This window comes from Megascapheus bottae, chromosome 10 (genome assembly GCF_031878675.1).
Source record: "Megascapheus bottae isolate mThoBot1 chromosome 10, mThoBot2.hap1, whole genome shotgun sequence".
In the NCBI taxonomy this organism is placed as follows: domain Eukaryota; kingdom Metazoa; phylum Chordata; class Mammalia; order Rodentia; family Geomyidae; genus Megascapheus; species Megascapheus bottae.
In genome coordinates, this window is record NC_143518.1 from 44740190 (window position 1) to 44755663 (window position 15474).

Sequence of the window (15474 nt, forward strand, 5' to 3'; positions counted from 1 at the left end):
CATGTGTAGATCTGGGGAGATCCTGTCTTTTCTGTCCCCTCTTCCTCACCCCACTCCTAAGAAATTGGGGAAGCTGTGTTGGGAGGGCAGAGGTCACTGTGGGAGGAAGAGGGACTGCTGGTAATGCATGACCCATCACAGAGGCACCAACATGGCTTGCTTTTGTTTATCCTCTTTGGAAATTGAAAAGAAAAAAATAACCTCTCTATATAATGGTTGGCTTTAACTAGCATGGTATTATCCCATGTATATTTCCAAAATATACTTGGGAATACAGAACATTTAACACTTTTTACCTCAGAAGGTGGTGGGTTTGGGGTTCAATTCTGTCCCAGGAGGCTGGGAATATGGCTCAAGTGGTATGGGGCTGCCTGGCAAGTGTAGGCCCTGAGTTCAAACCCCAGTATGCCAAAATAAATGAACTAAACAATAAAGCCAGATGTTTGTGCCTTACACCTCTAATCCTAGCTACTCAAGAGGATGAGACATGCGGGTTGTGGTTTAAAGCCAGCCTGAGCAAGAAAGTCCATGAGACTCTTGTTTCCACCAATGAGCCACCAAAAAGCTGGAAATGGAGCTGAGGCTCAGGTGAGAGTGCTGACCTGGAGCACAAAAGTTCAGGGACAGTGCCCAAGCCTGGAAGAAAAGTCAACAAAATGAAATCTAGTCCCAGAACCAGTGAAAGAAAACAAAGAAGAAACAGGTGTTCCCTCTTGAGGGCTAGGAAGTCTCTTTCTTAGTCTAGCTGCCATGCTTCATGCCTTCTGTCTCTGGGACAAGAGAAATGTTTGTGAATCTGACTGTCTCTGGAATCAATCAGGAAAGGCACCGAATAAAGGACAGTGACTGACTGACGTTCTCCTATAAAATGAGGAACAGCCAAAAGCAGACTCATCAGAAACACCAAAGACAAAGTAGGATTGAGAGATGTTCATTTATTAGCAATAAAGAAACCCCTAAATTTTTAAGCATTTCTATAATGATGGATATCAAACTCATTCATGTCTCTGTTATCAAAAAGCTATGTACTTTAAATGTGTTTATGCTTTCTCCCATTCCTACTTCTCAAGATTCTGTTTTCAATTCCACTCTCCCTTCATTTTACTTGGAATTGCATTTGAAGGTGCTCTCGTTACAAAGAAATGAATTTCTTAGGACTTAATAAAGTCATCATCAAATATAAGTGAGACTGTCCTTCAGGCCATTCTTTCCCTTTTCTCCTAACACAAAGAATGATAGGTAGTAAAATTCTTTTCACCCTTGACACCATCTCTGTTCATCCATATTAAAGGGAGGGACCAAAAAGAAACCACTGTGGTAACATCCAAAATCATCATACAAAGTTGTTTATTTAAAAAGCTTTCATTACCTAAAATTAATACACCCTCATTTTGCCAAACCATTTTTGATCATGTTTCTTGCATTCATTTGGGGGCATCCAGAGCCCTGGGGAAATCAAAATTAGAGGTTGGTTTTCAGGGAAAGATAGGCTAAGGCTGGATGGGGAGAGATTTGCTAAAATATTGTTGGTGTTCCTGGTTTAAAAAAAAAACAAACCAGAATATTCCTGGTGGCTAAAAGCTGAATAAACATTTCTTGTCAGTTAGCCATTTAGGCCATGGATCACAATCCAAACACTCACAGAACAGTTATTTTTTTTGAGGTTAAAAGCAATCAATGAAAGCAGGGTGCGGTGTCTCACGCCTGTAATCCTAGCTACTCAGGAGGGTGAGATCTGAAGATCATGGTTCAAAGCCAGTCCAGGCACTAAAGTCCAAGAGACTCTTATCTCCAATTAATTACTAGAAAACTGGAAGTGGCACTGTGGCTCAAGGAGTAAGGCAGTAGCCTTGAGCTGAAGAGCTCAGGGACAACACCCAGGCCCAAGGGTAGGGTGGTAGCCTTGAGCTGAAGAGCTCAGAGACAGCACCCAGGCCCCAAGTTGAAGCCTCAGACTGGAGGAAAAAAGAAGAAATAGAAAACAATGAACCAGGTGCTGGTGGATCACACCTGTAATCCTAGCTACTCAAAAGGCTAAGAACTAAGGATCCCAGTTCAAAGCCAGCCTGGACAGGAATGTCCATGAGACTCATATCTCCAATTAACCACCAAAAAGCTAGAAGTAAAACTATGACTCAAGTGGTAGAGCACTAGCCTTGAGCACAAAAGCTCAGGGACAGCACTCATGTCTTAACTTCAAGACACACACATACAGCTCTCTGCTAGACTCCAGCAGCACATTATATATTCAAATAGGAAAGAGGACAGGAGAAGGCTGGGTAAAAGCACACAGATTACTGAAGGGATCAGAATACAAGGGCATTTTCCACTTTACCAGCGGTTCATTTTCCAAAGAAGCAAAGTAGCATAATGTAAAAACCATCTTAACACAAGCAAATGAAGAGATGGCTTTGAGACACGGAGATGTAGACACAAAGCTGAGCTTTTACCAGGCAACCTGCTGGCTCCCTCACTCCACCAGCCGATACACGGGGTCGCCAACTCGCAGGTTTCCAACTTTTGTCACAGAATAATAGACCCCAAAAAGAGGGGAGGACTTGTACAGGTGCTTCTCGGAAGGATCGCACAGGCGATAGCTGAAAGCAGGAACAAATTCATCATCAGACTCAAAATAACAACTGAAGGCCACAGAACTTAGTTTCTTTCCCAGCTTGGTGATCAATCAACAGCAAACATCTCTAAAAACGTTTGTCAGATCTAGAGTAAATCATGTTGAATGAGATAAGTCAAGAACAAAGGAACAAAAGGCACATGGTATCCTTAATATGTGGCTATTAGATCCAAACAGTATAAGAGCAAGGACTCAATATTTGCAGACCCAATGCTATGGACATGGTACTGGAAATATAAACACAACTACATAGACATAAAAACTTATGACTCCATAGACATAATGTTTTATTACATTGATTAATATGTATCTATGATATACAAACCCTTAGCCTAATTTGATTATGCTCTAAAAACTAAGTGCCAGTGATTGTATATAGAAATTCCCTTCTTGAATACTTGTTTGTTAAACACATCATTTGAAATATAATATAAAAATCAATGTTAATAAATTCTTAAGAAAAAAGTTTGCCAGAGAACTCTGTAAATAATCAAATTGCAAGCAATTCTGGATTTTCTAGATGGAACCTAAGAATCTAAACAAGCTCCCCAATATCACAACAACAACAATTATCAACAGCTCCCCCCATGGGGAGCAGGAAGAGAGCTATGAGTATTCCCATGAAGTAGCACACTGTGAAAATGGAATGGATGAGGAGGACACGAGCAAAGGCAGGCACAGGGCTGTTCTACCTTTTCAGGGTGTCCAGAGGTTCCTTCCGGTCTATGACTCCAGTATCAGGGTCCACTGTGGTCATGATGCACCTGTCACACAACAACCCAGGATCAGAAAGGCTGGCGCCGTGCCCGCAGGCACCCCACACAGCCAGGCCGGCTGGCACTGCCATCCTTACCTAGAGCAACACAGAACCTTCTTCAGCTCCACCTCACCAATCACCAGCTCTTCCCAGGTATCCTAGGAGAAAAAGGAACAGGACCTTTCAGAAGCCAGCTTTGGTTGGTTCATCACAGAGTGCGACGAGCTTCACTATAAACTAGAAGATCCATCATCAGACAGTAAGAGACAAGCCACTCTCCTTAGGCCAACTTAAAAATCTGAAGGCTCAAGCTGGGTACGTGGCTCACACCTGTAATCCTAGCTACTCAGAAGGCTGAGATCTGAAGAGTGTGATTCGAAATCAACCTGGGCAGAAAAATCCCCTGCAAGACTCTTGTCTCCAATGAGCTGCTCAAAAACCAGAAGTGGTGCTGTGGCTCAAGTGGTAGAGTGCTAACCCTGAGCACAAAGAGGCTCGGGGACAGCACCTAGGCCCTGAGTTCAAGCCCCGGGATTGGCAAAAATGACTAAATAAAACCTGAAGGTTCTTCGATGAGTAACACTTCACCCAGGGGGACTGGGGATGTGCACACTGGCAGAGCCATCCCCACAGGGGCAGCCTGGCATTCTATGGGCACAGACTGGGACCTACCCCCCCGCCCCGAACCCTGACCACAGTTCATCCTTATAACTTGAATGCTACTACTCTGACCTCCATCCCACCCCAGGAAACACACTCAAAGGATGGCAAAATCTTCCTGATGCTAAATGCAAGACTCTGAACCAACCAGCTTTTACTCCACCAAAAGATGTGCACATACCCACACAAACATGCACAGACACACACTCGTGCACATACATGAAAACACAGATACCTATAAACACACACACATGCATAAATGTAGGCACAAACACGTATTTACATACCTGTATACAAGCACGTATGCACAGATATGCATAAACATATACCCACAACAGATGAAACATTCTGGTTATGGCACATATGCACACATGACATGATTTACTTGGATAAGTACACACTCATGTATATGTGGTTGTCTCTCAGTATCCAAGGGGGATTGCTTCCAAGACCTACTTCAGATATCAAAACCTACAGGGCCTAGAAGGGATATTTAACACCACACAAAAAGCACTACAAGATCTGGGAGTTTGGCCAGAGTGCTTGCCTAGCAAGCAGGCATGAAGACCGGAGTTCCATTCCTCAGTACCACAGACATAGAAAAAGCCAGAAATGGTGCTGTGGCTCAAGTAGTAGAGCTCTAGCTTTTTTTTTCCCCATATATTTTTTATTGTAATTAATAGAAGGGTTACATTATATTCACCAGATAGAAGATGCATCACTTCACATACATTGATAGCCTTTCTCATATCTTGGTCCCCATTTCCCTCCCCCCACCCCTGCCCCTCACCTTGTTTTCCTCCCTTCCCTATCCGTCTTTAAATAACCAAATACGCATATATAAAATATATCAGATATTGGGCCGGGAGTTTGGCCTAGTGGTTAAAGTGCTTGCCTAGCATGCACGAAGACCCGGGTTCGATTCCTTGGTACCACATATATAGAAAAAGCCAGAAGTGGTGCTGAGGCTCAAGTGGTAGAGTTCTAGCCTTGAGAAAGTCCAAGGACAGTGCTCAGGCCCTGAGCTCAAGCCAAGGACTGGCAAAAAAAAAAAAAAAAAAAAAAAAAAAAAAAAAAATATATATATATATATATATATATATATATATATATATATATATCTCAGATAACCAGGTAAAATGCTGTAACAATATGAGATAACCAAGGGACAACAAAAGAGATGAGAGATAACAACAGTACATTAAGGACAACAATCACTCATTATATGGCTTTTGTTTCTATATCCTGGAGGTCCTTTCATTTAGTGTCATACTATATGGCCGTATGTATCTAGGTTTTGCTCTATTGTAAATCTCTAGAGTTCTAGCTTGGAGAAAGCCCATGAACAGTGCTCAGGCCCTGAGTTCAAGACCCAGGACTGGCAAAAAAAAAAAAGCACCACAGTACCCACTGGGTCTTCCAAACTCAAGAACCTCTCATACAGTAGGACTACAGCTAGAGAGTAAGATACAGAGGTCTCTCAATTCCCAACAGGAAACTGGGGGTGGAACAAATTTCGCACTCAAGAGCCAGTTGGCTGAAGAACTATGTTGGCTTTGTAAATGTCCCACAGCATGGCCCGTGACAAATGGAATCTCTATATCCCAAGAACAAGGACAATCACTGCTCAAACTGCAGCCTGTGGCGCAAACTTCCTGGTGACTGTGAACTTCCAGACCAGGGAAACGAAGGCTGATCAGATGCCTTAGATCAGAGGCCAAACAATAAATAATATAAATCACTGGCGGCCTCTGACCACACGAGGGCACTGTGGCCACAGGCACAATGCACCATGAAGACTGTCTTCTGTGAAGTTTTTGAGATGGAAGAAAAGAAAAGGAGAAGGAAATGACTGGGCTCCACTCTGGAATTCATCCTATCTTCTGTCAATTTGTACACTTCTTATAAATGCTAAGAGGACACGAGGTTTTCGAGCACAACCAGTATCACAATCAGAAAAAGAAGTAAGGGCCTGAGGGAAGGCAGGGGACACATAGGTGCTGAAGAACATACATAATGGACGGCAAGACTTTCATCAGAATCCTTACAGGGGCTTAGCAAGCATGTATGAAACTTAACGTATGCCTAGTATAGGTCACCCACCTGCTTGCCTGCCTGCCTGCCTTCTTTTCCACCAGTACTGGGGCCTGAACTCAGGGCCTCAAGCGCCTACCTGGCTTTTCACTCAAGGATGGCACACCTCCACTTCAAGCTTTTTACTGGCTACTGGATATAAGGACATTTCCTGAATGTGACTGCCCAGGCTGGCTTTGAACCACATTTCTCAGATCTCAGCCTCTGCCCCCTTATAAGAAGACAATAATCTATATCACGGCAAAAGGTGGGGGGGGGGGTTCATCAGAAAACCTAAAATCAGAGCCTCGCCCCCAATGGTACCTGGTGCTACTCCTGGAATCAGAGAGTTCCCCCGCCTTTCCCCCAATGCTCAGTACCATCGCTGATAATTCTGATGACCAAAACACACTTAGCTACCCGGGCGGCATAGGCAGAGGACAAGATTGGCTTTTAAGGCCACAAGGGTGAAGTGGATGAGACTTCCTACTGTCAGTCACACTGGACATCATGGAGAAAACTCAGGTCACAGCAAAGAATGGCACTCAGGGCCCTGTTCACAACTGACTTTCTGTTATCATGGTAGATTCCACCTTTGGGCCTGGTTCCAACTTTTAACAAGTCTCCTTGGTGGTGCAAGAAAGAGGGAAATGGCTGTCTCTTTTCTTCATGTTCCCTGTTGTTATTCCTGAACTATGATCACACATACATTCCAAGTCTTCCCTGTTGTTATTCCTGAACTATGATTACACATACATTCCATGTCTCAGACTGGCTATGGTTCAGGGCCAGAACATGAAAGGGTGAACAGCGCCCCCGTGTGGCCATTGAGGTGATGGCGGCAGTAACAGAAACAACCCCAAGTGAAGATGAATCTTTCAAGGAGGTGTCCTCCCACAGCCAGCATTAGAGGAGCTGGCTTGTTGCTGTCAGCCTTTGGGTGCCACTGAGAGGAGGTCTGGCCACAACACACAGCTTGGCAGTCCCCCTCTTACCTCCTCAAAAGGCCCACAGCCTGTCACTACAATGTTGGGTCTGAAGTGCTCCATTTTGGCTTTCTTCTGCAGCCTGGTGTTTAGATCTTCCAGGGAGGCATAGGAGAGGATGTGAACAGGGCTGGCGTCTGGATAAGCCACCTGCGCAGAGAACACAGCACAGCCAAGCTTCAGAACCCTCCGAAATGGCTGAGCCAGACTACAACACCACCTAAGTACACAGAGGTGAGGAGTGTTCCAGACACAGAGATGTCCACGCTGGGACATGGCCCCTGTCCACAGGACCACAGCCTAGACAGTCTCTTACCTAATGTTACTTGCCCGCTCACCTTTCCCCGCCCCACCAACACACACACTTGCTCCTCATTCCTGCCCGTAGCAACAGCCCTCTATTTCCTTGTCACAAAGAGAAAAAGGCTCTGCTGCCAGCCAGCTACCCCTAGTAAGAATTTGGTCCAACAACCCCCCCCTCCAAATTCATTCATCAACTATTTACTGATAATCTACAGGCACCAGGTACTATTCCAGGTAAGAAACAGCACATAAGAACCTCTGCCTTCAAGGAGCTTCTACTTCAGGGGTTATGGGGGGAGAGACTCTTCCTAAAATCCTTGCATTTTGAACTCTGGGTCATAGAAGAAACAAAGGCTGCTGTCTTTGGGCCATGGAGACAATTTTGTTGGGAAGAAATGCCTTCCTAACCCCTGAAATTAAAACACCACCCAAACTGAGGTGAGGAAGGAAGAGAAATCAGGAAATAAGATTGAGTCCCAGACTTCTCATTTTGGCTTTTCCAGCTACTCTCCCCTTCCCCTACACTATCAACCAAACCCATCCTTCAGAACCCTGAGAGGTGCCCATGTTGAGACAACCCTCCCCCCACCCTCCTCTCCATTCTTGGGGTCTGCCCAGATCATGCCCATGGAACCACCCACCTGAGCCAGGACCACGCTTTTCTAATTGGGGTTCCCTGAGAATCTCCTGCATGCTCAAAAGGAAGACAGGAGGTCCCGGATGATTCAGAGGTACAGGCCCTCTGTAAGCTCACCTGGTAGTTCTCCACTGTAGGCAGAATCTTCTTTGATAATCTTCCCTTCATTTTGGTTTCAAACTGAACTAACCTGTATGCTTCTGATTTCAAGAACCTGGTGAACCACTGGGCTACCTCATCCCCACAGTCTCGACCCTGAATGTCAAGGCCGAAGAGCCTGCAGGAGATAAAGACAGCACCGGGTTACTGACGTCATCACACCGAATGATGGCGTCAAAAAATGGAACAGCTTAGATCACCAGCAGCTGACCATCCCAGAGGGAAAACACATGGTCCTTGAGCCAAAGCTGGGTGACAGTGGATGAAGCAGGGGGTGGAACACACACTGGTAAGGGGAACAAGAGCTCCCCAAACCCTAAGGTGCCGCAGGTCATCTGAGAAGTTATGTTCAAATGCAGACCCTGATCTACGGGCCTAAGTTACAGCCCTGGGGACAGGGGATGGGCATTCATTGTTTGTTTGTCTTAATTTGTTATTCATTATTATTATAAGGGTGATGTACAGTCAGGTCACCAGTCCATTTATTTTGGACAGTGTCACCCAGCTGGGCATTCTTAACAAGCTTCCAGATGCCTGGGCTTCTTGGACTTTTGGAGGGAGGGATGATCACTGAGCTTGAAAAACAAGGGCCTGGTCCAAATTGGAACTCAGTCACTCCCTAATAATTCTGTAACCTTCAGCAAGTCATTCATCAACTCTGACTTTCAGTTTTGGGGTATAAATTGGAAATAATCTTAGAATACCTACCAACTACAAAAGGGGGGAGACAGGTAACATTAGGTAGGGGTCCATAAAATCCCAAAGGACTGGGATCTAGGTTGTTGGGAACAGGGAAGTGTGTGGAAGGTTCCAAGCAGTACAGGCCACGGGAGCTCCACCCCCTTCCCAGTCTTGGCCCCTGTCTTGGTTGGCTCCCCGCCCCTGCCAGCTGACTCTTCACCCCTAGCCTTGGAGACATTCTTTCTTTTGGAGTTGAGCACTGGGGCTGGAACTCAGGGCCTCATGCTCTCCCTTGGCTTCTTCCACTCAAAGCTGGTGTTCCATAAATTCAGCCATATCTCCACCTCTGGCCTTTTGCTAGTTCATTGTAGCTTAGTGTCTCAGGCTTTTTCTGCCTAGGCTGGCTTTGAACCAAGATCTTCAGATCTCAACTGCCTTCAGATTACAGACATGGACTTCAATTCCAAGCACTTGTCTTGGAATGTTCTTTACAAAAAAAAAAAAAAAAAAAAAACAAACAAAAACACTGTAGCCAAACGCAATGACTCACACCTATAATCCTAGCTACTCAGGAGACTGAGTTCTGAGGATCGCTGTTCAAAGCCAGCCCTGGCACTAAAAAGTCAGAGACTCTTATCTCTAATTAATCACCAGAAAACTGGAAGTGGCGCTGTGGCTCAAGGAGTAAGGCAGTAGCCTTGAGCTGAAGAGCTCAGACACAGCATCCAGGCACCACAATTGACAAAACACAAAGGAGCAAACAAACAAAATAAAACTGGTACCTGTGTCTTCCTAAGTTTCCTTTTGTGGGCCACTTGGGCAGACGAATGAAATTCAAGGAGAACTGTGGGAACCTCAACTTAAAACTCGCCAGTCAGAAACATAGCCCACACAGCAGCGGTTTCCGGGCTGTGGATGCACCTGCTGTTTCTAAAGGATCTGTACGTGAACTGATTTCTTTCTATAGGAAATGTCCTTATGTGAATCTTACCATACCTGATGAAAACTATTCCGGAGCTGGGTGCTAGTGGCTCATGTCTGTAATACTGGCTACACAGGAGGCTGACATCTGAGGATCATGATTCAAAGCCCCAGGCTGGGCAGGAAAGTCCAAAAGACTCTTATCTCAAATTAACCACCAAAAAAACCAGAAGTGGAGCTGTGGCCCAAAGTGGTAGAGTGCTAGCCTTGTGCAGAAAAGCTCAGGGACAGTACCCAGGCCCCGAGTTCAAACCCCAGAACCAGCAACAACAAAAATAGTCCTAGGTGCACTTAAAGCAACATTTTACAGCACCTGAGACTAATCCAAACCCAGACTGGAGTCCCTTATTTCCTTGGCCCATTTCAGCATATACTGTACAAAACCATGGCTCATGTGGGGAGGATGCCGGGGCACCTGCAGAACAGCACCTGCAGTCACGGACCCTGCTGGAGGAAGACGGCGTGGTAGGCAAAACCAGCTGCTCCATGTCTGGAGCCTTGAAGATCAGGCAGTCATTCTCATAGGTGAGGGAGACCAGCACCAGGCGAGGCTCCTGCCGGGCGGTCACCATATGTCCATCCTCCTTAATCACCAACCAAAACCTGCAGGGAAGCACGCGAGTACACACTCAGAATACCCCTCTCCTTCCTCTCAAGAGCTTCCCTCTCCTTTCCCTTTTTTTTTTTTTTGCCAGTCCTGGGCTTGAGCTCAGGGCCTGAGCACTGTCCTTGGACTTTCTCAAGGCTAGAGCTCTACCACTTGAGCCGCAGCACCACTTCCGGCTTTTTTCTATGTATGTGGTACCAAGGAATCAAACCCGGGTCTTTGTGCATGCTAGGCAAGCACTTTAACCACTAGGCCAAACTCCCAGCCCCTCCTTTCCCTTCTTTCTTTCCATGATATTATTTAAACTCAGGTGTTATGCTTGCAACACTGGCACTGGCACGCTTACCTTTGGAGTCATATCTCTGGCCCTTTTTGCTGATTGTGTGTGTGTATGTTTTGGGTTTTTTTTTTTTAAGATAAAGTGTCACTTTTTCCCTAGAGAGCCCAGACTACCATCCTCATTTTTATGTTTCTTACTATAGGCATGCATTACTGTGCTCAGCTATTAGTTGAGATTGCATCTCTTGAGCTTTCTTGCCCCAGCTAGCCTCACACGTTCACCCTCATGACCCTCCCCTCCTCAGCAGGCAGGACTGCAGAGCTGAGCCTCCCCTGCCTGGCAGCAACAGCCAGCTTCTTTTAAAACTAAAAACGTCTTTCCTGTCTTTTTTTTTTTCCCTGATGAAATACTTTTATGAAGTTATTCTTTCTTCCCTGCTTTCTTTCTTTTCCTTTCCTATCCCTCCCTTCTTCCTTTCCTTCCTTTTTGTTTCTATCTTCCCCAAAGCTGGCAAGGGTGGGTGGCAACAGGCCTCCCCTCAAGGGAAGCTGCCTTTTTCTTTGTAGGACTTTTTGATTTCCAGGATTCTCTGATCTGCTCACCCCTGGCCTAGAGTGGGCAAGGCGGGGAATTCCTCATTGCTTCAAGTCCTGGCCACAGGGCTGGGGCCATGCCCAGCTTCCAGCCTCATCCTGGAGCCCTAGCTGAATCTCCGTCTGTGTTCACATGTGGAAACGCCAAGTTGATAGAATGGCATTTGGAGACCTTTGAGGAGGGATTGCCCTCATGAATGGATTAATCCAGCCATGACTCCACGTGTTACTCTAGCCAGCGGCTTCACCTTAAAAGCCAGCTTTCTCCCTGGCATGCACGGGGTACCCTATGCCATGCTATGATGCAACAACCAGACCAGACCAGTAGCATGTTCTGGGACTTTCCATCTTTTACAACCCTGGGCTAAATAAACACCCTGTTTAATTATTAATTTGCCTGATCACAGAGATTTCTGCTACTGTATAGCAAAAAGACTTTGGTTGATCTCACCCAAGGCCACACTGTTCACTTCTGACATGCTCTTTCCTTCCCTCCCAGTGCCACTCCTTCCATCCGTGCTCAACCACAAAGGTGACAGAGAACAGTGACTTTGTACCTGATCTGTGACCTCGGTGTGTTCTCAACTCTCACTACTCCAGCAGTAATCCCTGCCAGTGGCTGGAAGCCCCAGCCTTCAGCGACCATGTGCTGAGGCTGACAAAGGCCAGAATGGCAGGGAGCTCCAACCCGGGACAACACAAAAACCACAAGCCCTAAGAGATAAATAAATGGCCGTCCTCTGTAACATATGCCAGCTACCTGCTTATCTTGTCAACTCTACAAAGATACTTCCCTTTCCCTGTGCCCAGATAACGCCCTCTGGAAGAACAAAGAACTCTTCTAGCAGATGTGAAAGAAAGGGTGAATCTGGCAGGTGAGTTTCTCAAGATCTAGCAGGTGAGCATGGTGATTTTACACATGAAACATGAGCATGTGGAAACAGAATCGGGATGGAGCTCAGATCCACCCCCAAAGGGCCACCATGCCCTTAGGGAACACTGGCCATGGGGAGACTGAGGCAGAGGCCATGAGCGAACCTCCTTTGCTTGTTAAATTGGCCTGAGCAGAAGGGACTGAGCCTGGAAGTGGAGGGGAGGCAGGAACTCCACCACAGCAAGAGAAAGGGAAAAGGCAAAGAGGAACAGGGTGAGAAATGACATGCTGAGTTTCTCACCCAGGATCACAAAACCAAGATGTATAGGTAGGATTTGAACTCAGATCTAAGTGAACACGGAGTGTGTGTGCTGTGCAGGTGTAAGAGCTGCAAGGAAGATCAGGAGAGCTTGGACCAGGCCTCTGTAATAAATATGGAGACTCTTCACCAGGGGATTGCTGTCTATGCAGAAGAAATGCAGGGCTGGCTTCAGAAAGGATATGCACAGAGAAAATGGCTGCTGGAGGAGGTTTACAGGGCAGGGAAGGCCTGTCCTGCCTCTGCATCGATCTGTGCCAACAACAGGCTGAGTGGCAAAGTCCCTAGCCAAACCCAAGCAAAAATATGCTGAGGCTTTGCACAAAAATGCCACAAGCAAGAAGGGCAAGGAGCATATAAGAGAGGAAAATCTCAGCTCATCTTCAAGCAGTTCCAAAGGCATGGGTTCAGAATGTAATTATTTCAGAGTCCTTTCCCTGCCTCCTGGCAATGCTTGTAGTCATCTTACGGTGCTCCTGAGCTCAGAAAACTCATTGAGCTCAATTCTTCCTGCACGGCTTGCTTCTAAATCTGTTAACCCTTGTAAATAAAGTCTAGGTGAGACTAGGCCTTAGAGACCAGTAGGTTCCACTCTCTGACAAAACCAAGGCTCAGTGAGGTTAGATGGTCTTGTCCACAGGCTCCTGGTGCTTGATCAGCAAGTCTGCAGGACAGGATTTTTTAATTCCATGTCTCTGTACAGTGAGCACTGAATAAAAGTTCATTTGATGGCCTTTTCTTCTATCCTGTCCCACCTCATCTAGTCTCATTGCAAGAATGTATTATGCAAAACAAAAGTGATACAGCTTTATTACTTTTGTATTATCTTGCCAGTCCTGGGACTTGAAGCAAAGGCCTAAGCACTGTCCCTGAGCCTCTTTGAGCACAAGGCTAGCACTCTACTGCCTGAGCCTCAGTACCAACTTTTTCTGGCGTTTATGGGATAGGAGTCTCACAAACTTTCCTGCCCCGCCTAGCTCCAAACCTCAACAGGCAGCTCTAGGCCTTCTGAGTAGCTGGGATTATAGGCCTGAACTCGCCTGGCTGCAGTTCTATCTATTCGATAATGCTCAAGGACAACAGAAAAGCAAAGGTAGCAATCGTCCAGCTAGGCAGTGATGACCAGGGATAGAAAGGCAAGTTATTCTCGTGATCAGAGCAAACAGAGACACCTGTGAACACCCTCAGGCATGAAGGAAGCCCACAGGTCCACTTCCCATGTGTGTTTTGACCCTCTGCTTCCTTCCCTGAGCCTGAAATGTTTCCAGCACAAATCAGACTTCTCCCAGACCTCCTACTTGAATAAGCTCTTAGCAGACTGGTCTCCAAGAAAACCTTTCCACTACAGCAGTGGGACTCTCTGAGGGCACTAAAAGACCTGCACAAGGCTGGCCCCATTCTTGGTCATTCTTGTGCATTTGGACTGGGGTTGAAATCTCAGGCAACCATGATTTCTTTAAAACAAAGACGCTGCAGAAACAGAAATCTTGGGTGAGATGGGGGATGAAAAAATCCCCAACGAGCACTTAGTCTGCCTACATAAGTTTTCCAGGGCAGCGGAAGCCCCATCCCCCCCCTTTCTGGGGAGGGGGGGGCTGAAGGGTGAGGCAGCCATCTTCAGAGAATGCACACGTGTTACGAAGACCCAATGCTGGGTGACTTCTGCTCGAAGGTTCCTTGAATGATGGACCTAATAATCACCTCTGTTTAGATTACAGGAACACAGCGAAACCACGCCAGCCACAGAAGGCATCTTTGGGGGTGGGAGAGGGGACGCCAGTCCTAGGGGTTGAACTGTAGGCCCGAGCGCTGCCCCTGAGCCTCTTTGTGCTCACTTGAACCACAGTGCCACTTCTGGCCTTTTCTGAGTAGTTCGATGGAGATCAGAGACTCCCGGACTTTCCTGCCCGGGCTTGGCTTTGAACCGCGATCCTCAGATCTCAGCCTCCAGAGTAGCTAGGATTGATTACAGGCGTAAACCACAGTGCCGGGCTTGATAAAGATTTCCTATCGCTCCCTCCCTCTCTTTCCCACCCCCTCCTACTCGCTAATCTAACGGGCCAAACCCCATCCCACCCCACCCACCCCCGCCCCACCCCCGCCGGGCTGGGCGTACCTGTCCCGCAGGCTGCCGCTGCGCAGCCCCCAGGTCGTGCACTCGGCCATGTCCACCTGCACCCCCATACAGGACTTGACCGGGTAGATGCAGACCTGGGCCACCGTGCCCACCTGCTGCCGGCGCAGCCGCCGCCGGCGCCGAGGCCGCGCCCGATGCCAGGCCACAGCCCCCAGCGCCACCGCGGCCAGGGCCAGCGCGGCCACGCCGAGGCGCGTGGAGAGCCGGGACGCGGGGAGGCCCAAGGCGGCCGCGGTCGAGGAGCTGGCGGCGCCCATGGCGGACAGGACTGCAGAGCCCGGGCGCGAGGAGGGGCAGCGAAGGATCGGGCTGGGAGGGAGGAGCCCAAGGGGGCGCAGCCATTGGTCCTCCAGCCCGTGAGCGGCCCACGTGGGCCCGGGTGAAGCGCGGGGCGCGGGAGCGGGGCGGCGCGGGGCCCCCGGGTGGGGCGGGCCGAGCGAGCCGCCCCCCGCGCGCGCCTCCCGGGGCCGCAGCGCCCCCCCACACACCCTCTCCTTATCCCTGGCGCCCACGGTCACTTTTTCTTTGTCTCCCCTACGGAAGCGTGGCGCGTGCCACGTGACCGCCGTTAGCCCCGCCCCGGGGCTGTCACGTGACCGCTGCCGGCCACGCCCCAGCCCGGCTGAGCGCGCTGCAAAACTCGGTGCTGGATGGAAAGCCCGGAACGTTTGGGGAACAAGTTTCCCCGGGCGGTCCGGGCGGTAGGCCCCGGCCCTCCCTTCCCTCGGAGCGTGGACGTGGAAGCATTTCCAGGGCAGGCTCGGGACTGCCAGGCGGGACGCACGTCCTTATATG

The 15474-nt window shown here is 48.1% G+C and overlaps 1 protein-coding gene across 1 annotated transcript; it reads right to left on the minus strand.

Annotated features, from left to right (window-relative positions):
- Window positions 1–1332: 1332 nt before the first annotated feature.
- Mtarc2 (mitochondrial amidoxime reducing component 2) lies at window positions 1333–14958 on the minus strand. The gene is made up of 7 exons (XM_090341165.1): window positions 14659–14958; window positions 10299–10472; window positions 8166–8325; window positions 7118–7258; window positions 3486–3547; window positions 3325–3396; window positions 1333–2597 (listed from the first exon to the last, which is right to left on the minus strand). Exons 1-7 carry the CDS (start codon window positions 14934–14936, stop codon window positions 2471–2473), a joined length of 1014 nt encoding a protein of 337 aa, XP_090197291.1. The 5' UTR covers window positions 14937–14958; the 3' UTR covers window positions 1333–2470.
- Window positions 14959–15474: the final 516 nt, after the last annotated feature.

Excerpts from the sequence above, each read along its gene's own strand:
- Mtarc2 (XM_090341165.1), bottom strand. The coding sequence starts at position 14,936 with ATGGGCGCCGCCAGCTCCTCGACCGCGGCCGCCTTGGGCCTCCCCGCG. Across the intron at positions 3,548-7,117 it reads GCTGTGGGCCTTTTGAGGAG|GATACCTGGGAAGAGCTGGT; the intron begins GTAAGAGGGGGA and ends TTTTTCTCCTAG. Across the intron at positions 2,598-3,324 it reads CCTCTGGACACCCTGAAAAG|CTATCGCCTGTGCGATCCTT; the intron begins GTAGAACAGCCC and ends TCCTGCTTTCAG.